At 38.2% G+C, this 26,654-nt stretch overlaps 2 protein-coding genes across 4 annotated transcripts in view; one reads left to right on the forward strand and one right to left on the reverse strand.

The window, feature by feature from the left end:
• Positions 1 to 295: 295 nt before the first annotated feature.
• Positions 296 to 26,527, reverse strand: PRP4K (pre-mRNA processing factor kinase PRP4K). Of its 2 annotated transcripts, XR_014580157.1 has the most exons (19): positions 26,370 to 26,527; positions 21,885 to 23,078; positions 18,836 to 19,009; positions 18,394 to 18,549; positions 17,674 to 17,755; positions 16,718 to 16,928; positions 14,828 to 14,901; positions 13,309 to 13,399; positions 12,484 to 12,631; positions 11,195 to 11,332; positions 9,887 to 10,040; positions 7,254 to 7,368; positions 6,605 to 6,756; positions 6,047 to 6,133; positions 3,608 to 4,363; positions 3,048 to 3,093; positions 2,436 to 2,522; positions 1,576 to 1,621; positions 296 to 481 (listed from the first exon to the last, which is right to left on the reverse strand). XR_014580157.1 is itself a non-coding variant. In XM_083825303.1 (15 exons), the coding sequence occupies exons 1-15, from the start codon at positions 26,408 to 26,410 to the stop codon at positions 4,160 to 4,162; spliced, it is 3,021 nt and encodes a 1,006-aa protein (XP_083681429.1). In that variant the 5' UTR covers positions 26,411 to 26,527; the 3' UTR covers positions 2,821 to 4,159. The 2 variants fall into 2 exon arrangements, 1 of the variants encoding a protein (XP_083681429.1); XM_083825303.1 differs by lacking the exons at positions 296 to 481; positions 1,576 to 1,621; positions 2,436 to 2,522 and having other exon boundaries at positions 2,821 to 4,363.
• The window catches only part of LOC310894780 (uncharacterized protein), a 76,054-nt gene continuing 75,902 nt past the window's right edge, over positions 26,503 to 26,654 (forward strand). For both annotated transcript variants that reach the window (XM_083825311.1, XM_083825312.1), the window contains exon 1: positions 26,503 to 26,638. The gene's annotated coding sequence lies outside the window, so the exon portion shown is untranslated. The remainder of the gene's footprint in view (positions 26,639 to 26,654) is intronic.

Below are 26,654 nucleotides of genomic sequence, written 5' to 3' on the forward strand. Positions count from 1 at the left end.
TCTCATCTACTCTAACTAGTGATGTAAAGACCATGTGACAGCCTCTGTTTACAGACGCAAGCCATGCCATCAACCAAGCAGTTCAGCAGTCATCTCTATCAACACTACATTCTTTTCCTCCACAAAAAAACAGACAGCTGTCACAGCATCCCCCAAGCCTTTAATACCTCTGACACCTAAAGCAGACAAACCCATTCCAAAAAAATTGTTTTTAATACATTTCAAAGTCATCCATGCATTTAGAAGTTTTGCAAGTACCCCACTTGTGAACACAACAGAAAAGATCTGATCCAAGTAAGTTTTAAGCATATTTTATTGACTTCAAGCAATTGCCACTTCCCAGCATTCTCCACGCAGCGTTACAATCTGACACATACTGTAGAAGATTGCTTTATCTCCAGTAGTCTCACAAACTGGTCTGCCTTCTTTATACGGGTCATTATACATATAAAGGTTCTTCAGAGGTTTAATGCCACTTACCCTATGTATGGAGATAAAGTATTATTAAAAATATTTTACAGAATATTATATTCTATCTATCAAAGGCTCTTAAACAGATTTTAACTTCTTATTTAAAGCAGTATATACCATGGTAATAAAAAGACAATCTAACTGCATATTTAATTTGTTGCAGCACAAAAGAAAAGACAGGGCATTTCATCTCCTTAGGAATCTGAGTTAAATACAAAGAACTAGTATTTTGTTTTGCTCTAGATGTGTGGTAAACTAAACATATTAAAATACGTGAAGTCCCTTGTCGCCATGAGGGAAAAGTAAACAGGTGTTAGCACAGTAGATTTAACCAGACTTTCAGTAGGTAGGACCTCAGGTAAAGATACAAATTGTATCTTCACATATGGAAGGAAGAGATAAATTATCCTCCCTTCTTAGATCAGCTGAAAAATAATTCAACAAGAAAGCCTTGTTGCCTAACTGTTCTGTTTGTACGAAGCTGCAGCCACTGGAATTCAGTTGACTGCTGTGACCATCAGCAGCTTCTCTGCTGTCCTTAAAGATCAGAGGCTACAAGGACAGGTGTTGGCTAAAACTGAAGAGGTTCCTTAACCTTGTCAAGAAGTTTTTGATTCTGAAGGCTTTTGAAGTTAGAATTAAGGTCTTCTGCTGTTGTCAACATAAATGCCTGAAACTGATACTGGATGCAGGACTGAAATCCACGTTTTGAATAATGCCTGTCAGCTAATCTCTGCATCAACAATACAGTTTGACAGAATTAATGAACCTGCTGAAGCTAAAGAAAAAAGCACATCACCTGCTCAACTATTTGCTAGCTAAAAGCAAATGGCAGACTTTCCTAAATGACAGGTTTTGTAGCGATCGTTCTATCATTTTAAGAAATTTGCATTAAACAGTCATGCTTATTTACCTACATTTAATCACAATTACAAATCTCTTCAACCAGAAATGAAACAAGCACAGTAGGCATACAGTAAGTATGCTTCAGGAATTATCAATACTGCAGAAGTGTTAATCAATTCTAATTGGAATGCTGGAAACCAAAAGATTAGGACAGAACTATATGAGGAGTACTTTTCATATCTTTTATAGGACAGAAACCTTTGTTCATGTCTTCTGGTAGTCATCATCTTCTTTTGAGCTGCACCTACAACACAAAGAACAAGTGAACGAGCAACTTTATGCTTCTCTAGAGTAGCTTAAAACAGTTCTGTAGGCATTAAGGTGCATCTTTTCTACTGCTTTTTGTATCACCAACTCATTTGTTTTCTACTCCTAATTTAAGAATAAATTACAAAGCAACAGAAAGAATAAGCTGTTACTACCTGTGTAAAACTGCCCTCAGAAGTGCTGCCTACATTGTGGAAGTGCAAGTTACTTTCTGCATTTAACTAGCAAGCAACTAGTACTTCATTAAGTGTGAAAGCTGAATTTATTTCTGGTATGTACGAGATACCTTAATATGTGGAAATAAAGTCTGATTACTTTTTTTCAATTTTTTATTGTAAAATTCTTTATAAGAGACAGGTTGAAGGTTCCAAATAGGCATATAAACCCACCCATCTCCTGCCTGCTTTTGTAGGTAGTTCATTACATCTCCTTGGTGGGGTATTTATTCCCCACCAGCAGAATGACTGCTTTGCCTCATTTTCCATTCCTGAGTGCACTAAGAGTGCATGATTGTTGTCACTATATACCTAGATGGATTAAAAAAACCCTTTCTTAATTCAAAGAATTATTATAAAATATGTGAAACCAGTGGGTTTATCACACCTTTTCAGAATATATTAATAAAAACGTAAAGAGGAACCTCTTAATTTTGTAAAAGAGAACATTAAAACAGCAGTAAGGACCTGAAAAGTTTGATTCTGTTTTCCTCCTGTTGTATAACCAAATCAAATGTTTCAAGCTGTTTTTAACTTGTTGCTAAATGTTTATCTACACATGCTGTCAGAAATAACCTTGTTAGGAAGGTGAAGTTGGTGTCTCAGCAAATCAGACCCCATGGAGTAGGCGTTGAGTGGCCTGTGACTCGCTTTCCTTTTTCTCTTTCAGCACCATCAAAAGGAAAAGTGAGAAAAACAGCACAAACATTAGTTAAAGCCTGAATTTAATCCCACGTCCTACAGGAATAATTTCATTACAATGAAAGCAGACAGACAGTATCTGTAGGGGTTTTTTTGCTTTCTTTTTGTTTAAGCAGTGATAATTATATATCTAACTAATATAGCCTATAGTTCTTCCAAAGAACATAATTTTTAATAGTCCCTTTAATTAAATGATTAATAGAAAATGCAGGGGTGGTTCTTACAAATTACCTGATTTACCATCTCTGAAGACAGATTCTTTTAAAAATGGCTACAAATGCCTTGTTCACAAAAGACTTTATTATCTAATGATGCATACTGAAAACATACAGAAATCTGCATGGTCCACTTTACATGCAGCAGAACAATCTTCACTTTACAATAAGTAAGTGTCAACTGTTTTATGCAAGAGACAACACTTTAAAGTCACATTTCTTAAAGAAAAGCTTCATTTACAAAAGAAATAAAAGGTAAAGAAGCAATTACCGCTTTTAAAAAGCAGCTGCTTTGTTCAAGAGTGGAAGGTTTATGCCTGTATTGAAAGACAACATGATCACAAATAATGAAAACAATGAACAAATGAAACACTTTTAGCATAAAGCAGTACACTTTCAAAATGACATACAAATAGTTAAAAAGTTTCATTATGTTGTCTATCTATCCTTTAGATATAAGGTCTTTTGAATGAGATCCCAACGTATGTAATTACTAAATGAAAACTCTTCTGTAAGTATTGGCTCTATGTCATAGTGAACTGTATTTAACAAAATGTATACAAAGTCTATAGCAAGTTGATTAAAAAAATTAAAGTAATAAGAAACAGTACACTGAAGGCGCTCTATCCATCAAGTGCGCACTCTCAAAATTTTAAATGTGATGAACAGAACGGAAGTTGTAACTATGCCACAGTTGCAATGCCAGAAAATAAAACAAGATCATTTATCAAACATGCAGGGAATTCTGCCACAATGCTATTGTCTCTCATTTGTCAGTTGTTCCAGTAAAATAACAGCTTAAACACCGGTGATGTTGATGGGTTAGCTTACCTTCAGTGTACTGAAAGTTGTACACAACCTGCTTTAAAAGAGGAGACCATCCCTGCGGGCAGGCTCAAGAAGGAACAGACCCCCTTCGGCACTGACTACACCAAGGGCATGCTGCTGTGGCCTGCACACACACACCTAGGAAAATGTGAATATAAACAGCATTTATGCTGGCCATTTTTTAAAGACAAAAATGAAGCCAAGTCTGCTAAAAACAAATCAACCACCCAGTATTACTGCTTTTTTTTTTTAAGCAGATGCTTTTTTCTTTTTTATAATATATACGAACTGCAACCATATACATTAGCATTGTACTTCTGTGCAGTCTTGGCAATTAAAACAGTTCTACAGTGAAAATTTTCACATAAGACACAAAAACAGAATTACTCTAACATTTCTAAAAGAAATATCAGCCTTGATGTTAATTCAAATGCATCTTTTCTTCCTCAACTTTGCAGGGGAAATATTTATGTTTATATACATTAATAACTGTTGTGAAATTTCTTCAGTCTTTGTATCTTAATTACTCAAACCCTTTGAACTTCTTCATCTGGTTTAAATTTTTTCCTGGATGAAGGCGTGCTGCAGAGCCTGGTTGATGCTAATCCGTTTAGCTGGATCTAACATTAGAATCTGGTCCAACAAGTCCTTTAGCTGGTGTACTTTTTTACGCTGGTCTTCAGGGAGTCGCTGGCACCCAATCAAGTCTGCTAACAGGTCCTTGGTTGGATTAATGGTGCTCATTACAGTAACTTTCTCCTACAAACACAAAAGTGGCAACCTTGTAGAAAAGATCTGACACACAAAACCCCCATACCTTGTATACAACTTAACACTGCAAAAACAGTTGCTGCTTATCTTATCTCTCATCAGCAACACCCTTCATCATCATCACATGGCATCATAAGTATTCATGGCTGGCAAAGGAAAAGTGGAAATAAAGCCACTGGGGTAGGCCAGACTGCATCTTTTACCAGCAGCAGGTACATACAAGAACCTAATATCCCTGTTGACAGAGAATGTAAAAATTCCACTCGGGAAGGAAGTGTCCCCTATCTGACCACTAATTCTGCAGTTCTTAATAAATACAGCATGTTAAAATTGTAGGAGGCCACTGCTACTTTCTGTGCAACAGTCGCATTACACTGAAGTTTGACACCCTTCTCTGAAATGAAGGCAGAATTTCTTTTATTTAGTTATTAAAGCTTAGGTTATGCAGAGACAGCCTTTTCACCTACAAAAATTAAACTGATTTCACAGAATCACACAATAATTGAGGTTGGAAGGGACCTCTGGAGGTCACCTGGTCCAACCCTCCTGCTCAAGCAGGGCCATCTATAGCAGGTTTCCCAGGACCACATCCAGACAACTTTTGAAGATCTCCAAGGAAACTCCACAACCTCTTGGGGCAACCTATGACAGCGCTCTGTCACCTGCACAGTAAATAAGTGCTTCCTGACATTCAGAGAGAACCTTTGGTGTTCCAGTTTGTGCTCACTGCCTCCTGTCCTGAAACTGGGGACCACTGAAAAGAGCCTGGCTCCATCTTCATTGTACCCTCTCTTCAGGTATTTATATGCATTGTTAAGATTCTGTGCCACACCCCTGAGCCTCCTCTTCTCCAGGCTCAATAATTCCAGTTCTCGTGACCTTTCCTCATGGGAGAGTTGCTCCAGTCCTTTGATCATCTTTGTGTCCCTATGCTAGACATTTTCCAGCATGTCCAGGTCTCTCTTGTACTGGGGGTCCCAGGACTGGACACAGTACTTCAGGCATAGCCTCACCAACGCAAAGAAGAGCTGAAGGATCACCCACCTCTCTTGACCTGCTGGTGATACTTTGCCTAATGCAGCCAAGAATACTGTTAGCCTTCTTACTGGCAAGGGCACATAACTGACATGTTCAGCTTAGCATCCAGCAGGACTCCTAGTCCTTTTCTACAGACCTGCTTTCCAACTGGATGGCCTCCAGCATGTACTGGTGCCTGGGGTTGTTCCTCCCCAGGTGTAGGACTTCGCTGAGCCTCACGAAGTTCTTGCCAGCCCATCTCTCCAGCCTGTTGAGGTCCCTCTGGATGGCTGTGTGGCCCTCTGGGGTATCAGCCACTCCGTGTGGTTTTGTGCCATCTGTGAATTTGCTGAGGGTACGCTCTACCTCATTATCCAGACCATTAATGAAGAAGCTGAACAGGACTGGACCCAGTATTGATACACCGGGGGTATTCTGCTCCTTCTTGACCTCCAAATATTTCTCTTAAAACATGTTACTGAATCATAGGAAACTTCTTATTCTACCAGTTTAGAAACTTCTATTCTACCAGTTTATAATTATGTAACTTGTACGCACTGCTGCAAAAGGACATTCTGATAGTTTACAAAATATTACTTTTAGTTATCAAGGTACATTTGAAATACTGTAATAGTGGACACATTAAGGACTTACCCTTTCTGTCACTTTATCTACTTCTATATACATAAAGTTGAGATTTTGATCAAAGTGCTGATCTTTGAACACACCTTTTCGAATCATCTGGAAAATTAGGGAAAAGCAAGAGTTTTTAGGCAAGATATCTATGCTGTATCAATTCCACAATTAGCATCAACACCTACCAACTGATTGCAACATGAATAATTTAGTATTTCTGAAATATATAGCAAAAGGACAGTGAGAAATAACTAGACTGAATAAAAAAACAGTTCAAGCCAGTTGCAAAAGGAGAGCATCTTCCATTGACTTACGTATCTTTTTCAGGTCAGTGCTTAGAAGTTTTCTGCTTTCACTTTATACTTAGTCTATGAAAAAGAAGCTGTATACTTTCACTTCTTAAGATTTTAAATCAATATAAATTATACAGTCAGAGGATGTCTGATATTTACTTGCTGTTAAGAGAAGATGTATATGATAAGAAGCAGAATTCAGGCAGGAAGTAGAAATTATGTTCTGCTGTTCATAACAGCGGTTTCAGATATTAATTAAAAGTCACATACTTATTTTTCATACCTTGTTTGGCATCTTTCCTTTGAGATCCATGGCTAGTTTCAACATATGGTTATTGGTTTTGCCAGGAAAGAGTATTTTTCCTGTATAAAGTTCATATAATGTGCAGCCTACAGACCACATATCTATACCATAGTCATAGATTTTTCCTATAACTGAAACAGAGCAATGCAAGTTAATTCCATAAAAGCAGCTTTAAGGACATAATAGCAGACATAATAAAATCTGATTTGGAAACTATATTGGTGCTCCTCCTCTTAGAAATAAGAACCTTAATTATCATAAATGAAGGATGCAAGCCTTTTCACTAAGCATCCCGATTTTAGAAAGACAGACTTTTACCTTACACCCAAACTAATCACTACACCTTAAGTCAGTCAAAAACCAGTAAGTCAGAACAATACCTCTGAATTTAAACAAAACTGTAACAAATCAGAATGACTTCTCCCTGCCCTCACTGAGCTGACCACCAACACATATGAAGAGTCACACATGCTTTCAAGTCTGAATTTTTTGACTGCCATCATATTTCCAGAGTGATATTTTGCTCAGACCAAGCAGAAAGCAAACTCAAGTCAAATTCTCATTTGCTACTACTGGTATATACTACTGCTGCTTAAAATAAGCGTAGCCAATCCAAAATAATACTTACTGATTTCGGGAGCTCGGTAAAATCTACTAACTAGATATGGTGTGATATCATTATCTGCAACATGCGAAGCTGATCCAAAATCACAAAGCTTTAATATTGTTTTAGACTCATTCACCTAAAAAGTTAAACATAAATACACATTAGCACTAGTTGTAGACAAAATTGGCAACAGCACTGTGAAAGTAACAATACATTTAAGTCAGAGATAAGAAAAATATTCAGCCTTTAAGTTGCAATTTCTTCCCATATTTTAATCTTCTCTGTATTCTAAGGAACCATACCTTCTTAAACCGAAAGTGACAGTTAACATCTTCAGATCCTAAGAAACATGAAGAAGGTCAGTTTCACATACTTTTTCTCTTACCATGTTACTTTTTTTCAATGTTACTTCATTATTTCTGCATCTATTAATTTCTGCATCAATAGTGTGTATTTACACATTACTTAGCAGCTTCCATCTGTAAAATGATCAAAAACTAAACAGAAAATATTCCCAAAGCTTTTTTTTTTTGTCTGCTTGTTTTAAAACTTCTGCACAGAACACACTAATAGTGACATCTGCTGAGAAAGTCAGAAATAAGCTCTCATAGCTTTGGACAATCATGGCATGACACTCACTGAACGGCATGTGAAGGATTACTGAGTGAATATCATTTACATTAGCATCTGTTTTAGAAATAATGAAAAGAACAATAAAATCCCACATACAGTTATCACAGTACTTTCTAAATAGTTAATAAATACGGTACACCATTTGCTACAGTGCCCTGACAACTCTTCCAAGGTATTATGGCACCAGCTTCATCTGAGCTGGTACAAAAGTTATTTGAAAAGGTAATCCCTCAAGCATCGTCTAAATATTACTTATGTCCCTAGAGAATTAAAGTTAGCATCTTCTGAACAGGCACGCAATATCCTACTCAAGATAAGTCCAGGATGCAAAGGCATGTCAATCTCTAAGGAGATAAGTGAGCCACTTCTGCAGTGTGATTTGAGACCAAACATGTCATGTGAAGGGCAACCAAAAGCCATTTAAAAACCTGAATGTGCTTAATTGCACCACCCTATCCCTAATGAATGTAACATGCACATTAAACAGGTTACAAGAGAAACATCGTTCTAGAATTTGTAGTCATTAGTGCGCAAATCACTTGTTATGTATTTTATATATCTATCTTATATATCTATCTATCTATATCTATATATATATACACACACACACACACACTTTTTCACAGGTAACTCCATATTGGAGTTTAAATAATAAGAAATAGACTGTTTATTTAGGTCACCTAAGACTGGAATTACTGCATTCAGCTTCATAAACTGGATAGTTACTTAAGGTGAACTAATGGTTTTATTATCTACATGAAAGCAAGTCTTCTGGGTGTCAAAAGTTTAGTTTTGATGCAGCAGTGTACACAATGTAAGTCCCTTTTTCCCTGTCAGATTCCTGATTAAGCTATAACAAAGTAGTATTAGAACTTCCTAATATAATTACAATTAAATGAAAAATAGTACACTTCGGAACAGAATACAGAAATTTTTAAGAGACAGACAGAACACCATATAAGTTGAACATGTAGTAGTAGGAAACAATTTTTATATGTAAAATTGTCAAGGCCAGCATGTTATTCAGGTAAGTACTACTGTTTTCAGTAATAATGGATAGACTTCCTATTATTAAAACAAATCCAGTCATATTCCTTCCTGCCTAGTCACACATTCAAGTATCTACTTGGTCAAGTCAACCACTATATTAGTATTTAAATTAGTGTTTAAATCTGTTAAACATTATTTCACAGCTGGTGAACTGTATAAAAAAGCTTTCTGGAAATGACTACAGAGACTCAGTAAGGTGTCAGGAGGCTGCCAATGATATGCAGTCATCCCATTCTCTACAAAGTATGCAAAAATATCATTGCTGGACTTGGATTTCATTCTAGATAATCCAATTGTAACAGTTTAGACTTCCACCTCTGGTATCCAGAGTACCATTCATAAAACAGAGTGTTGTTCACATATCTCATGCTCAACCAGTAAATTTTACTGCAGAGATGGCAAGAAGTAACCATTTTAAATTAAATAAAAATCTGTGTTTGTCTCATGGGTGACCAGCAAGAAAACTGAAGTCAACACACTTGATTCTTCTGATGTAGCTATTACACTGCTAACAGTAATGTTTAATAGGAAAAAAAGAATGAATGACTTTTCCCAATCATCTCATTCATGTGAACAGAAGAATCTACTTCCAAGTTTAACCAAATTATTTCCATTTTGCAGAAAGCAAAAACACTTAACTACTGATAAAAGAAGTCCCAAGATTTTTCCTAAGAAAGGATACTGTCTTTGGAAGATCTACCTTCTAAAAAGATACAAGTGGATGCAGGTTAGTTAGAGAAAGATTGTATGAAAGATGTTATTTAGATGCTGCATTATACTTCTTACTAACTTATTTATACCATGATAGCATTTCATTTCAAAACATGACGTTATTTCAGAACATTTTCTTAACCTTTTAGGTGAAGTAAATTTTTACTTAACCCAAATAAACAGAATGGTATTCATTCCACATATTGATTTTACACCCTAGATTGTCCATGCAAAATAGGTTTCGATTACTTATTACTTACCAAAATATTATCTGGTTTAATATCTGCATGTAGGATATTGCATCTTTTAAGAAGTTTTAAAGCCAGGAACAACTGTTGGCTGTAGGAACGCACAGCTTTAATATGGAGACCAACATCTTTCCCATACTTTTTCAACACCTCTCGTAAATTCATGCTATTGTAAGAAAGAGAAAGAACAGTAAATAACTTAGCAAGGGAAAATATGCTTGCCTTCAAAATCTAAGATGAACATGAGGAAACTAGTTAACTTTAGACATTTTTTGGGAAAAGTTGCATTCAACTTCAGATATATACCTCACTATTTTCTACAGCAATAAACAAAGATGCTGATCAATCAGATCTATCCTATACTGTATAATTACTTACTAGACTGGACTGACATCACTTCAGAATACATTTTAAATCCAGATTAATTTGAGAGGATTTCTTTGCACATGAACAGCATTTTCTTAACAACTGTCCTGCCCCTGTACTGAGTTTTTTGAGAAACGAATGAAAAAGAAAATATCCAAAAGATAGAAGTTGAGGAGGCAGTGTTTTTTGATGATGAACAGCAGATAAAAAGACCACACAATTCCTGGACAAAACCATCACTAGATAGAAACACTGTACAAGTGTGCTACAAAGAAACAGCACAGCACAAGAAAGTAATTTGTCACATGGCTTATTAATGAAAACAAGTAGACATTTCATAAAACTTGTATTGCTTCAGCAAACGACTTATCTTCACCTCAAGTATCTGTGGCAAGAATTAAAGTATGACATACAGAGAAAAACAGTGGATACAAACAACATCTAAGTAGGAATGGGAACTAAGGTAACTACTGCATCTATATCTATGAAAAAAGAGGGTCTACAATCAACCTGCCAAAGAAGCCTAATTACTTGAAAAAGTGAGTGTGCAAACCACTGATTTTCTTTCTTGGGTTGTTGTATACGCATTCTTCATAGAACATACATATACTCAGCCTCTCCTGTAATGCATTTTCAACCCAAATTTGTAAAGAATTATGAAAGCTGAGAAAAATTTTTGACTAAAAAACAGTTAAGAGGAGCACTGGTGAGATGAACCATCTTTAATAATGCATTATTTTGTTTCAAATATTGACCAGGCATAAAGTTCACAATGACACTATGTAAACCTGAACTAGTTCAGCAGACCGTAGATGTGTGCCTCTGGATTAAGTTCCTAGTGTTCTTGAATGTTGGCAATAGAACAAGGTGTCAAAATTAGAACAATAGCCAAGTTAAAGATTGCTTAGTACTACCTCACTTTTTACAGAGAACCCCATCCATTTGTCACCTTACCTCAGTGGCTCAAATACCAGACAGAGATGTTGTTTGTGGTAGAAATGCCTGAACAACCTTAGACAATGAAACTTGTCATCAGGATCTGCATCATTGAGCTTCTTCAAAAATTCCAGTTCTTTTAGGCCAGTTTTTTGCCTGAAAACAACGAAGCAGAATTAGAAAACAAAATGAGATTCTAGTACCTTGCTTAATTTAGAGATTTACTTGCATTGTTTTAATTGTCAGAAAACGAGAAGTGTCTTGTGATTACATAATATAGCACTGCTTAAAAACAACAGCTGGTTTACTGTCATTGTCTACCCATTTAATTCTTTGATCACCCGTGACTTTTTAACCTACTTGTCCTTTCTTCCGCCCTCCTGGTTGCATCCTGTAATATGACACTATTTCAAACAAAAACTATTTAACCACATACACCATTTAAAAAGTTTTAAACTAAACCGACTACGCTCAAGTACATACCCAAACCGAATTACCTTAATATACCAAACAAACAGCTTATTACCTTTTTTCTTAAATGTTCCTAGATACTATTCATATAGCTCAAAATAGCCCAGTTACACAGACAGCAAGACGACTTTTAAAACTTCCAAAATAAAATGCATAAAAAGTGGAAGAGATTTCCATTTAAGTTGCCCATAATGGAAGAACACATAACACACGACCGCAGCAATACTGTAGCAGATGCTGAAAACGACTATTAGAGACAAGTCCTCATATAACATACTGTAGTTTAATACATCACCCTACTTAATGTTCACTCATTCTAAAAGACCTCCAGTAATTTTTGTCCTACAGGCAGCGTCTCATCACTGTCTTATCTTATATGCATGCACACATACAAAGAATGTGCAAAGATAATTAATTTAGAGGTCTTTTTGTAAGTTAGAAATGACTGATTAGTATCCAACCCACAGTTTGCCAAATGGATTTGGTCCATCAAAGCAACAGTTTACAGTCTACAACTCCCATCTCAGAAATCTTAGGGCTGGGCAGACCATGAAAATAACTGTAAGCTTGTTTCTTGCCACCATACCCTGCAGCTTTACAAATGAGAAAGTGCCTGATGAAAATGCAAGTACCCTGCTCCTGTGATAGCTGTAAAGTGCAGGTAAACAGTCCTCAAGGCTTCCAATTACATGGCTCATATTAGCAGAATAGGCTGGAATCACAGCTGTAATCTCTTACTTCACTTGAAACAAAGGAAGATTCAAATCACATCGGGAAAGACTTCCAGCAGTCTCACGTGCTTTATTACAGTATTATTAAACAAAAACATTACTTACATAAGTTCATTGTTCCTGATGATTTTAACCGCTACTTCTTGGTTTGCTCTTGCCATATCCCTGGCTCGTACTACATTACTGAAGACTCCCTGACCAGTGTAACCATAGACATTGTAACGTTTATCTAGAACTTCACCTATATTAACACCTGAAGGATAAAATCAAGTAATTTAAAGTAAGAGTTACGAGTGACATGCATCATAAAACATTTTATGAAAAATAAATGATTCTGTATAATTCAGAAAGAGGAAAAAATTGTACAATTTTAAATTTCCTAACATACAATGTTTTATATCACCTAGCTTTGTGGAAACTACAGAGAACAAACTGTGCTTCAATCAAAGCCTGGAATATTTTCATTCCTGAGATTAAAGCCTGCATTTAATCCATTACATTAATATTTTGGCCTTCACACTTTGCGCTTTAATATTGACTAGTGAAGTGAAATATGCTCAATTATCTCCAATTTGACTTGCAGATGGCAACTACCACAACTGTTATCTGTATTCTACTGGATGCTGGTTCACTTCGTTTCAGATCCTGGCAAGCACCCCTTCCTTTGTGAGGGTGATCTCATTGCTGTCATGGCTGTGACTATGGACAGGTTTTAGTTTTACTCTGAATGATATTTTTTATTTTTTTTTATAATTTATGAGTAACTTGATGCTACACAAGTGTGCAAGACCAGAAAACTACTGTGGGCATGCCACATTCAGTGAAGGCAGAGCAGAACATCTACGTTAGAATGCTTTAGTACTTCTACATGACGATCTTTTCCATTTAGCATCCTTCTTTTAGCTATAGTTGGAAATCAACATGACTTACGATAATAGCCTTCGGCATCAGTCCAGTTATCCCTGAGATTTGGGTTTTCTTTGAAGTCTTTTCCAAACCCAGCTGCCCTTAGACGAGCACTCTGAAACAAAAAGAACAAAATTAACAGCTCTGATTGCATGGTCCAGCTATATGTTTTGCCTTAATGTTTACTAATACAAACCAGGGCCATGTGATTAGGCACTTTTTTTCCTACTGAAACAATGCTCTTCCCCACACTACAAACACACTTACCTTGTAGGAGAGAAACTACTGAACACAAAAGGCTATTTAAATACAAGCATTTGAAGACTGTTGCAAGGGAAGGGGGTGGGGACAAACAAAAGAACTATTATTAAAGATGAGAAATGGGCCAAGTTTCAACTATTACCTACAAAGATTCTACACAAGTCAAATTAGAACACACATTTTGGATCATCTGAATAAGACACTGCATACAGTATGTTTGTAGTAAAGTTTAGCAATTTGAGGGGTAACTAATAGTTTAAGCCTTTAATTTCTGTTCATTCAGTGACACTTCACGAAATCCATACTATTATACTTACGGTCATACAATTATTACAATTGCTGTTGACATCTTTTAACAGATTTGGCAATATTCACAAATCCAAATCTATGGGTAGTACAAAGCATCTTCAATTGCACAACAGTTTTTTTAGAAGGGGAACTGGTTACTTACAAGCTATTTAAATCCCTACTTGCAAATTTGAAGTTTTTTAAAAAAACAAAACCTCCATTGTTCTTTAAGTATTTATCTTTTTCCAGGTTAAAGTGTTTTGATTTTTTTTGTGTGTGTATTATAGTGATACCAAGGCAGCCTTTTGTCACCAGTGCTTCTGTCAAAACTAATAGATTATGTCTGCCATAAAACAAGTTTAACTGGAGAATTTGAGTTAAGAAAAGTGTTGTTACCTGTACTTATTTCAAGTTGTTGCGTATCAGCAACAACTAGTATCAAAACTATTCACTGGACTGACAAGATTTGCATGCCACTTCAGCACATTTACAGAAAAGCTGCTGGAATAGCGCAAAACGTAAAAACAGGAAATGCAACTCTTCATCCAGGAACAAGCCACCACATTACTCCAACACAGCATCATTAGCAAATAAAAATACACTATACAGACACTTTCTAATTAACCATACACAAATCTCTGCAGAAAGTACGCTTCCCTGAAGAAGAAACAGTGCAGCATGCTAACGTGAACATAAAAGAATAATGTATAAACAAGTTTGTTGCTGTGTGCAATCATGGGTCCCATTTAAACAGCAGATATCCCTAACTGTTTCCTCTGGCAAAAATCCTCTTAATTTCAGCAGTTTTTTTTTTCCACTGAAATATTAACTAACAACCATTTTGTCTGCCTCAGCTGATCAAAAGAACACATTATCCACTCAGTTACACGTGCTTGTACAAATCAGCATTCCCACAAACCTCAAGTGACAGCAACTCTTCAACAAAAATCAAGCAGAAAAAAAATGATACATTTCATCTCTAAGAATTACCTACATCAAAGTATGCAGCAAACATATCATCTGATTCTGTGAACATATCAGGAGCTAGCAGTTTCTTCTGAGCTGAACCTTAAAAGGAAATTTAGATTACTCAACACGAAAAAGATGACAAACTTATAACTGTTACCAATATATTGTAACAATATAAAGTCAAAAATTGTAATCTCAAAATCAATATGGTGGCAAACAGGTGGCTTTACTAACATTTCTAACAAATACCATTTTATATCCTAGAAATACAAAACTCAGATTGGTTAAGTTCTTCAAAGCTCTCAAAAAAATTTACACCTCCTTGAAAAATTAAGTATGACAGCTTTCAAGCAACTCACATAACAGAAAGAAAGAATAAATACTGTACATAATCCCTACAGATAAGGGCTGAGCGTATATGTATTAAAAAAACAGACATGATTTTAATATACAAGTTCAGGGGTTTCTGTTAATCACGAAGTATTTTACTAAAAAACAGTTGAAAAGCCCAGAAACCCTTTCTTTGGTTAGTGCTTTCTTCAGCCACGTCAAAAAGGATCTTGTGTAGCTTACAGTTAAAGACAAAGTTAATTATGTTTAAAAGAGAAACATAAGAGAATCTTAATGTGGGCAAGATTATCCCTTTCTCACCTTTTAATCATCTTTAAAGTCCCAAAGACATTTTACTTGGTTGACAAGATAAAAACAAAGAAATACAAATTAAGCACACATTAGTGAATGCACATAACCTTCAAACTATTTTGTAACACAAATTATGATAGCATTCCTTCATGACCATAGTGAATTAACCATACTCCATTTAGGCTATTAAGCAATGGAGAAAAATAAACTGTTTACCTCAGTATTCTCCAGTTCTCATAATGCTTACAGACTTTCATACAAAATACCTGGACTGAAATCTGAAAGCATCAAAAAACCATCCGTCATGCTGACACCGTTGTTTGCAGGTATAGACCCTTCCAGCAACTGCCTTAAGTTTTCTTTTTAGTTTCAGTTGCTTACATTTTCACTGGGCTACGAGTTACTAACTAGTTCCTCAGCGACTTACTATCATGCCTCTATAGGAGGGCAGGATATAAATCAAAAATAGCTCTGACAAAAAACAGATGATCCACTGTTTCCTTCTGTTGTTATAGCCACCCCGATCCAGAATCCTAACAATATAAAAAAATCCTGGACATCATGGGTGTATTTGATCAGTTTTTTAAAAAAAATCTCTTATCTTAAAAATGCCTGTGTAATTAACAGCTGTATTTCTGTATACTTTAGTGGACAAAATTAGAAAACATTATATACCTCTCACAAAAAAAGGAACAAGATATTATTGACTGTACGCATAGAAAAGACTCAGTTTCAACTTGTGCTTTGCTTAACAGAGGGAAGGTGCTTAGTATGGTTCCTTCTACCTCCACTGCACAAGAATAATCTGAAAACATACTGCTCAAGGGAACACCAGGACAAACTACAGAGCAGTTTGTCCTGATACCAGTCCCAGAGAAATGCAGCTTTACTACTGCAAAGTACCATCCACTAGAACACAGCCTATTTAGATCCCAAAGATATATCTAGTACATGATATGAAACACAAAGTAACTGTCCAACTATCTCCTAAAGGGTTTTGCAGGTTAAACAGCATGATGCTGCAATTACCAGAGTAGTTAAACTAGCCCAAGTATATTTGCTTGGCAACTAAAGACACACCTTTGACTGCTTGGAAGATTTACAGTAATTCAATTTCAAAGGACAAAAAAAGGCAGTTTTTCAAACACTACAGGGTGCATCGCAGACGGTCTATGAAGGTATACAAAGAAACCAAGTGATGTCTCTTGCAGTGTTCTGCTTAAGAGCTGAGCTTTCACACATTGCATTGTAGAGCAGTATTTCAGATTCTTACCATTGTTCTGTTCAACCGTCATGAGGTTGTGCTTGGCTTTTACTGATGCCTCGAATGTGTCCACGTTTTCCCGTTCATACTCTTTAACATCAGCAGCTACCCTTTCTAGGATGTCATCTGGCGAATTTGAGCGACTACGCGTACTACTTTGAGGACTGCTTGGTTCAGATGGCACAGATATATTACTGTCTTCTGTCTGGCCCTTGTATTTCTAAACAAACAGAATTATTAATCTCAGCATCGCAGTTTATCACAATTATTTTTTATGCTCATTCTGAATGGTTTGTGCTGAAGTTAAGCTTTCATAATCACCTACATCTCTAATGGCAACAGATATGTAGAATTGGATACAGCTTGTGAAAACTTATTCTGCTACAACACACTACCACTGAAGCCAAAAAAAAAAAATCAGGCTAAAAGAGTTGTGTCTTTTCAGGCAATTTTTCTATTTCCATAAACGTCGATTTTAGTGAAAATCAACTATTTCCTTGGGCCTGACAAAATGTCAATACTTCCAAATTTATTCTGAAACCATTCTGGCACACAGAGTGAAATAGAGTCCTTAACAAAAAAAATCATAGTTCTAAGGAATTTTTACAACAAGCATTGCATAAAACTCAAAATATGACTATTATAACGTAGACCTTATTTGAAGCGGCACTAATTATGATCACTATTTTTACAAATAAATATGCTAAAGCATTTTGCCTACTGCGTTCTAACCATGTGCCAAATGCCACCCTTAAAAAAAAAAAGACACCCAACTTGTGGTTTAGAATTACAACCCCTTGGCCTGGCCTCAGCTCTCTTTCAGGGGACTCAATCACGTAATACCTGTCACTACTGCCACCTTCTTACAAGGAGCAAGACTTTCATGGGAATAAACTCACATGTATAACTAAATACATTATCTACTTTCACGAAGGGGGAACCCACGTGATAATATAACCATGTACCTGAACAATTGCTTGCCGCTGTAACCTTCTTTGTCTTATCTCTGCTTCTTCATCTTCTTCTTCCAAATCAAAATCTTCAAGACTATAAAAATGTAATTACTTTTTATATAACATTATAAACATAATGTTACATACTGAATTTTATCAAATGCAGTTCTTTGGTGTAGAAAGCACACAACAGAATATTAAACAAAAGCTGTTCAGCTAGGTCAGAAAGCAAAGGTGTAAATACACACACTGGGATTTAATACATCTCCTTACTGAGAAAAGGTGGCTTTTGTTATCTCACTGGGACTCAGCATTTCATTTGTAACTGCAAACCTGATTGTTATGAATGCTTATTTTTATTCAATTGGATTAATTAGATATTCAGCAAGTATAAAAACAATTTGCTAGTGGCAATCCTTTCAGCTGTTACAGTTTTTCAAGCAATAAGCTGAGATACACACAGACCAAATGATTTTCACGAGATATTAATCAAGTTGAATTTAGCAACCAAACCATACATCATCCCCTCTGGCCTGCCCGCTAGACAACAGATCTTGATACTCCAGGTCATCCCAACAGTCATTTGACAAGATTATAAGTACTAAAACATGTGATTAAGGTTTTAGGTGACAAGCCAAAAACTACAGCATGAAGTACAAACATCAGTTCATTCTCCATGTAAGTGGATCTGTATTTTTAGATAAGAAGCTTAAGTTAAATCTTAAAACTTACTTTTCATCCGATGAAGATTCCTGTTCAGCTTTCATACCCTCAGAAAGACTACCTTTAAATTTGTCTTCTTTAACTTTGCTTCTGCTCCTACGTCTATGGCCACCACGTGACCTGGACCTCCTTCGAAGACGAGATCTACTTCTTCGGCCTCTATCCCTAGTAACATAAGAGGGTTATTTTTTTTGGTTTTGTTTTCTTGTTTTTTTTAAAAAGAAAGAGAGGAAAATCAATTCAAGAAACAAAGATACACAGCAACTCCCAGTAATAAATCAATTTGTGGAGCACAAAATTAATTCAACTCTGCTAGCACATAAATGTGGACTGAAAATGCATGTGGTTTTTTTTTTTGTTTTTTGGTTTTTTTTTTTTTTTACACACAGGAGATGCTTAGTGTTTTTTAATTCATATTTGAAGAAACAAAACAGAACTGTGGTATCTTTACCTCCTCCGAGGAGACCTACTCCGCCTTCTTGGTGATCGGCTACGTCTAAGAGGTGACCGAGACCTCCTTCTAATGGGTGACCGAGACCTCCTTCTGGATGGAGACCATCTACTGGGTGGGCTGATATCTTTTGATCTTTCACGTCTGGACAAAATATCATCTCTGGTCCGCGTTCTTAAAATAAAGAGAAAGAACAGTAGTAAAATTGGGAACAAGCTGAAAAACAACAAACCTGCAATTCCTTCTAAAAGCTCACTTTAAGTATCTCACTGCAGGTGAGGGTCCACCAGGTGGGCTTCTGAGGGCAGGAATGGATAAAAGTGTACTGCAGAGCTGGCTGCCCTCCTTGTGTGTTTCTTCCCACCCTGGGAAATACGTGCCCATGTGTAGGTCTAGTTTAGGACAATTCTGGAAACAGAGCTCAATTACTATGATAAAGCTGAGAATGGTTTTAAAGCAAAGCTAGTATTTGGGTCTTACTTAAATAGTGGCCTGTTTTATCAGAAGCCGTATTTAAGCAACAAAGAAAACCCAAAAACTAATTATTGAAATTTTCTCAAAAACTTTACAATACAGTTTAAATTTAGCACAAAGCTACTCCATAGCAATGACTTCCACGTCTTCCTCAGTTTGGGCACTAGAACTGGACAGTTTCAGCATTTCACACATTCTAGTACAGCAGCTGAAAACTACAATTCTCACTTAACCCTTCTCAAATTTAGAGAAGTATGATACCACGTACTGTTCAAAATTTGTTCATTCTTATCTACATAGATGCACAATTATTTAAGAAGGAAAAACAATCCTTGATGAGCCAATGATATTAAAAAGCTTAATTGTATTCCTTGACAGCTAGACTTCAACCCAAAATTGTAAAGAATGAATGCTAAAAAAGTATTGACAACTATTCTGACAAGGCTGCAACATAAACTCTTAGAAATATTTCTATACCGTTGTTCAAATATTCAAATAAACTGTTGCTATTCTATTTCTTTTAATTTTCTTTTAAATTGAATCAGGACAAGTTATTTCTGTTGCTGCATGCCATCAACGAACAAAGTCTCTCAGGTCTGAAAGATTAATTCCACCCATTCTGTAATGATTTTTTATTTTTTTGTGCAACTATTATATCAGGTTTGAACACCCTAGCTATGTGTAATGGACACATATACAGAACTGATGCATAAGAGTGAATGGTAAGACACAAAAAGTTAAGCACATACAGAAGTTCTGCCAGTTTCTGCAAGACTCCAATGGTGGAGCAAGCTGATCTCTTTATCCCATCTAATTTAGGTTATGTTCTTGTGAACAGTATTACCAAAAAAAAATAATACGAAGAAGATAAACTGACAGTTCTAGGCTTCCTAATTAACAAAGTGGTTGTACTGCCAAAATATCTGTAAGAAAAACAGTTTCAGTCAAAGAACTAAGTATCTTACATGACTAGAACACAGGAAACAAACAGAAAAAATAGAATTACCGGGAATCTGTGGTTAAAACTGTTTGTCAAAGCTCCTGAATTCCTCTGGCAGCCTGGGTAGTTACAGGTAGTTAATACTCCAACATAGGAGCATTGGCTCAAGGTGTCCCACAAAAACGTCTCCTGATGATTTCCAAACACTTCCAGCAGAGGATATTTCTCAGTAGTCCCCTACTCACCACAGTGTTGTCAAAGTTACTTTTCTATGAACTTGACAGCACAATTCTAGACATATGCATCACTTGAAGTAGTGTTTAGACAACTAATTCAAACTGGCTACAATGCCAGCTGTCATTAGAAATGAAAACTGAAAGATGTAAAACACTAAGACAGACAAATACCACGTCAAAGAAGCTTAACGGCGTGCCCATTCACCAAGAAGCAGTCAGATAAACCGGTAGCATTTACAATACTTGTTTAATCTGGTTAACACCACTGGGGTCATTCTCCAAAGCACCTGCACTATTGCTTATCAACAGCGCAGTCAAAGCAAGCTGGTAACTGTGCCTGTGGAAGATACCCATACTTGAAACTAGAGTAACTTTCAGTGATGCAGGCAGAACGACTTTCACACTTACGTGATGCTTATTTACTGAGTTATATCTGAGTGGTTCCAAGGTGCGAATTCATACTTCTTAATTCTCATAATGTGTGAAGCTAAAATCCATGTTAAAAAGTTTAAAGTTATTTAAAAATTACTCATCATCCAAAAGCAATGTTGAACTCTTTTGCCTGCTGAACTGTTTTTGCATTTAATGAGTTATCTTTCAGAAAAGTATACATTTTTATTGTTCTCTGGAAACTTACCACCCAGGCCTTGTCAGCTTCAGAGAAGGGGATGCTAGAAATTATTACCTGATGGTTTACATCAGATCTCAAGGTAACTTCTATTCAGAGGCTATACCGCCTTTTAAAACAAATGTTAAAAGTACACTAAAAAGATTTCAGCCTGTCCTCCCTCAGTTAGGTGTATACAGAATACGGCAATGATAACGAGCTCAGTCTCACCATTAATGCAGATCAATACAAAGAAATGCTACCATACCTATAGCAAATGAGTGACAGAACATTTAAGAAAATACAACTAAGAAGGACATCTTGATATTAAAGATTTGTTTACATCGTGCTGACAGTATGACTATTTTGCGGGTGGTGGTGGTGTTAATTACCCACAGTTAGCCAACACTGACATTTAAGTGTAGTGGAAAAAGAGAGAGATCTCTCTCCTCAGGAATTCCTGAAAACAGACCTATTAACTAAGAACCAAAATAGAAGTTCAAATCTGAATCGAACAGAGTGACAAAAGGCCAAACCTGAGCTATAAAACTTGTTCACAGTACTGGTGCGAGCAGCAAGTAACTCAGTATTTTAACAACCAACACTGAGTCTGCATGTCTGGCAGCTGGGGGGAATATTTTTGAAACCTGAACACATACAAAGAAACATACGTAACATACGGTCGGATTCCCCTTTTAATAGCTATTTCCAAAATAAAAGAGAAACACCAAACTAGAAGACAGTTCACCCCATAAGGCATTTTTGTAACTGTTCATGACATCTTCAAGTTACCTGGGAGAAGACAGACGCCTCCTTTCTGATTCTCTTCTTTTCCTTTCTACTGATCTACTCCTCAGTCTTCTACCTGGAGACCGGGTTCGAGAGGGGGATTTACTCTGTTTAGATCTACGATCATTAAAGAGAGGGGATCTGCTTCTTCGCGACTTTTCACGTGGTTTGGGAGATAAGCTTCTTCCTTTTGGGCTTCGGCCAGGTCTTCTAGGGGACCTGTTTTCTTTCCCTGAAGAAGCATCTTTAGAAGGAGATTTAATTGGCTTTTTTTCTTTGTCAGTCTCTGATCGCCTAGATTTTCTATCTTTGGACCGTGATCGTCTATCTTTGGATTTGCTTCTGAGTTCTGTTGGAGATTTGGATTTTCTGCTACGATCTCGACTTTTACTTTCATTTACAACCGGAGACTTTCTGCGATCTCTTGATTTACTTTTATCATCAGCCTTATTTCTGTCTTCTGGGGGAGATTTAGACTTCCTATTTTTCTCCTGAGATCGCCTTTTAAGCATCGGAGATCTTGATTTCCTTGTCTGATCTTGAGACTTGCTTCTTTTGTAAGGGCTTTTGGATTTTCTCCTTTCTTTTGACTTGCTTCTAGTTGTCTTCTCTTTGATTCCGTCAACTCCCACCTTGCTTTTCTTTTTGTCAGACCTGTGCCTAGTCCTTTCTTTTGATTCACTCTTATTTCCTTTCTTGGAACTAGCTTTATTTTCCACAGGTTCTAATTTCCCCTTGGTGCTTGACTTAGTTGTGGGCCTAGTCCCATTCCGCACTTTTTCATTAATTTCCCCCTCTTCTTCAGATCCTGACTCGTAACCTTGTAATATTAATCCCATACCAGACTGGACTTTTCCTTCCATTAATTCATTTTCAAGTTCAGCTTTCAATAATGCTCTTTGTTTCTCCAAGTCTTCCAGAGGAGCCAGAAAATCAATTTTAGTTCTTTTAGCTGGTCCATCTTCTTTGTCAGAAGTATCGGCTACCTCTTTCCGTTTATGTTTCTTATGTTTGTGTCTGTGTTTATGTTTTTTGTCCTTATCTTCTTCTGAAGAATGTTTATGTTTCTTGTGTTTACTTCGATGTTTGTGTTTCTTTTTTTTGTGTCGGTTGTGCTTGTTCTGAGGTTGGTCTGCCTCCGATACTTCCCCATTTTCTTCATTTGTACTTTTCTCAGACACATTAGCATCCTCAGCCCTGCAAAAACAAATACAGATCAGTACTAGCAACTCACTGCACTCCTTCAACTCATGTTAGTTTGCTAGTCTCTTTTATGATAGAAGTAGTATTTATCTGCTTTTGAAAGAATTAAAAATGTACAGCCATTGTAACAAAGTTATAATAGCAGATTCATCAAGAACAGACAGCTGACTGCAAAAAAAACACAGAAGGAAGATACAGCAAACACACTAACAAAACAAGTGAAATCAATGTTTACAGTTTTACGTTCAACAGTGACGATACCTGCTAACAGCGTATAACAGCGCTGCATATTTATGCATACTGTCAATCCATCATCTTTCTTATTTGCTGCTCTACTCACATGCCTATCTCAAGCTATGCCTTTTAAAAGTACTTTCAAATGGCAGGCCACAGTTTTGCTTCCAAGACCAAAACTTATGCCAAGGGATGATTCTGACCACCTAAGTAAACCATTGTGCAAAACTTCATGCAGAGCAGACTGATTCTCTTGTTACTCCTTTCTGTACGTGTATACACCTGTTGGAAAATAACTGTTTTTATAATCTATTTATATTTGCAAAGCAGGGAACACTATCAAGGACAGGAGAAATTAAGGAAGTTTAATTTCAGAAAAGCCTTCCAATCGTATATAGAAGACTATCAGCTTCCTGAGAAAAAAAGTAGTTGTCTTTAGACCTGCACGATGGCACTGGGCAAAAAAATAGAAAATAAGTATACACCAGGTTATTAAAATAAGAATGGTAGCGTCTAAAAAAACCTCAATTCAATTAGCTAGTCAAAGCAATATGCAATTTAATTAGTACAACACCTTCAAAAGTTACATTATTCAGCCCTGACATATTAGGCATCCACTTGTGTTATCTTCCTTAGAAGCCAAAACTGGATTATCAACAGACTTGTACAGTGTTTATCAAATACCTTCAGAACATCAATTAAGTTATCAGCTATGCTAAGATGGATATTTCCCTTTTGAAAGCTGTTGCCAAATCACAGCACAGGTGCCAGCTAAATTAACCTTTCCACAAACTCGCCTCACCTGCACTAGTTTTGGAATTTACCAACACTTCAGTCATTTAAATACAGATCTTTCTCAAGCCTTGCTCATGGAAAAGAAGTTCTCTGACCACAACGGTCTGAAGCACTGGTGGGATGTGCACAGAAAAGTAGAGGTATCCTCTGAACTCCGCTAGGTTCATACTGTGGTCTTATGCCCAGCAATCCAATAGCATAAATGTATCAGAAATATTCTGAGACATCTAAAGGATGGCACCTCACTATAAATTTGATAAGTGTTTTCCCAATTAGGAATAGGATCTTCAAATAGCACAGTTCAGGATTCTCTCCTACCTGAGTTGGTGCAAATTCAAGTACTGGAAAACAAATCAAAACAAATTTTGGTGATATTCACCGAAATAATTTGCTAAGACCATTAGCCCTTTATTGTTCTGAAATGTTTTTCTTCACTTTCCAAGGGGACAGACTGTGAGTTAAAAAATACTGAAGTTTCTATTAGAAACTTAAGTATGAACATTGCATGTTTTCTCTTTTACATCTCTACCACTACTACTGCTTACTCAAGCAAAACATCTGCAAAAGAAGGGTATCCCTCTTAACTGCCCCCTCCTGTCACTTGACACCATTGTGACAATAAAGTATCTGAAAGAAAGAGGACAAACTATGTGATGAGTTCATTCAGTGTTACATTAGGCACAAGAAATACCAAAAAAGAAAAAGGGCTCGGTTTAAAACTTTCTCAGTTTGGATTTGCAATCCACAGCAAAGAGCATCAGTGCAATGAATTAGCAAAAGGGCAGAGAAATGTGACAAGGGGAGTATTAAGGTGACCATGCATCTTTTAGGATTTCTTTTAGCTGGCTAGAGGAAGCTGGGAGAGTACCCTGTTAACACACTGATGTCCTTCCAATGCATTATAAAAATATTACGGAACAGCAACAACAACAAAAAAAATCTATTCAAGCTGCTCCAGATAAGGTGACACCAAAAGCTAGAAGGAGTTTTTTTTAATCAAACGTATCGCCATGTTATGTAAGAACTTCACCTCGCTTTCTGCAAAAGCAAGCTGGTAGCAGAGGCTCCAGATGGGGTACACCCCCACAGCAGCATCTCAGGCCACCGGACTGCTAATATGACCACCAGTTTTGTTTGCTTTTGTACCTCAAATACACCATTATTATTAAATTCCGTCAGCACGAAATATTTCAGTTAGTTCATGCGTAGGAATCCCATTTACTTCAAACAGTGCCATGAGAACACGCACAAACTTTCACTTCATTTAAACACTTCAGAGCCGTAATTACATGGCTGAGAAACCTTTTAGGAAGATTTCACAAAGCGATGAGGCAGAGAGGTATCTGCACCTTTCGGGGCCAGAGGCTTCAAAAAGAGAGGAGTCGGGACTCACTCCTGTTACAGCCCCGCGTTCCCTGGTGGGGGAATTTAAGGAGGAGAACCACAGGAAGTTTATGAAGATTTGCGAAGAGGTGGCGCCCATTTTTCCTACCTTCGGGCTCCCTATCTCCACTCACCACCTTATTTCCCTGGATTGTTTCTCTACGAAACACCGAACGCCCTTATTTCGCGCCCATGTGCTTCGCACGTACACTCGCGTCCTCTACTCCCAGGATTAACTGGAGGGAAAAAAAATCCTCAAAGGGCCGCTTTTTAAGGCGGAAGCCAACACAAACCGAGCACCGAAACCAACTCGTGGGGCCACACGCGCAGGAAGCCGGGCACCCCGGGGAGCCGGCCGCCGGAGGGCCGGCGGGAGGAGGACGCGGAGGAGGAGCTGGCGGCGACAAATCGCTTCCTCGCTTCCACCGGCGCAGGCACTTTTCGTACCGCCGGGGAGCCCGGCGCTGGGGGCAGGCCGGGCCGGCGAGGCGGGGAAGGGAGAGGAGGAGGGAAGGGAGGCGGGCTCGCCTCAGGGGCTCCCGAGCTCGGCGCCCCGGGCGGCCTCGAAGCCCGCGGAGGAAGCGGCTCCCCGCTGCCTTCCCCCCCCCCCCCCCCCCCACGAGGCCGAGGCCGGGCGGCGTGGAGGCCACGCGGTGCCGGCCCCGCTCGCCCCGTCCCCACTTCTTCCTCCTCCTCCCCCTCCTCGCGGCCGCCGTGCCCCGCCGGCCGCCTCCTAGCAACCCCTCTCCCGCCGCGCGGCCGCCGTCTCCCTCCTCTCCCTCCCCCTCCGACCCGACCCCACCGCTCCTCTCCCCCCGTCCTCCGCCCTCCTCTCGCCGCCCGCTCCCCGCCCGCTCCCCGCCGCCCCCTTACTCGGGCGCCCGCAGCAGCTCGGGCTCGGCCGCGGCGGCCATTTTGAACGTCCCAACTCCTGCGCGGCCGCCGGGAAGGCGCGGGGCCGCCGCGCACGCGCGCCCGCACCGCCGGGAGGAGCCGGGGCCGGGGCTGGGGCCGGGGCCGGGGCCGGGAGCGGAGGCGGCGGCGGGCGGAAGCGCGGCCGGGCTGTGGGCGGGGAGCGGCCCCCGCAGCGCCGCCCCTGCCCCGGGGCGATCCGGGGGGGCGGCGTCCTGCGGCTCGGTGAGGTCGGTGCTGGGAAGG

The sequence above is a fragment of the Anser anser genome (genome assembly GCF_964211835.1).
Source record: "Anser anser genome assembly, chromosome: 2".
NCBI lineage: Eukaryota > Metazoa > Chordata > Aves > Anseriformes > Anatidae > Anser > Anser anser.

Coding starts and splice junctions, on each gene's coding strand:
- PRP4K (XM_083825303.1), bottom strand. CDS start 26,410: ATGGCCGCCGCGGCCGAGCCCGAGCTGCTGCGGGCGCCCGA. Junction 19,010..21,884: donor AGGCGTCTGTCTTCTCCCAG/GTAACTTGAAGA, acceptor CTTTATTTTAAG/AACGCGGACCAGAGATGATA. Junction 7,369..9,886: donor TTAAACCAGATAATATTTTG/GTAAGTAATAAG, acceptor TTAACTTTTTAG/GTGAATGAGTCTAAAACAAT.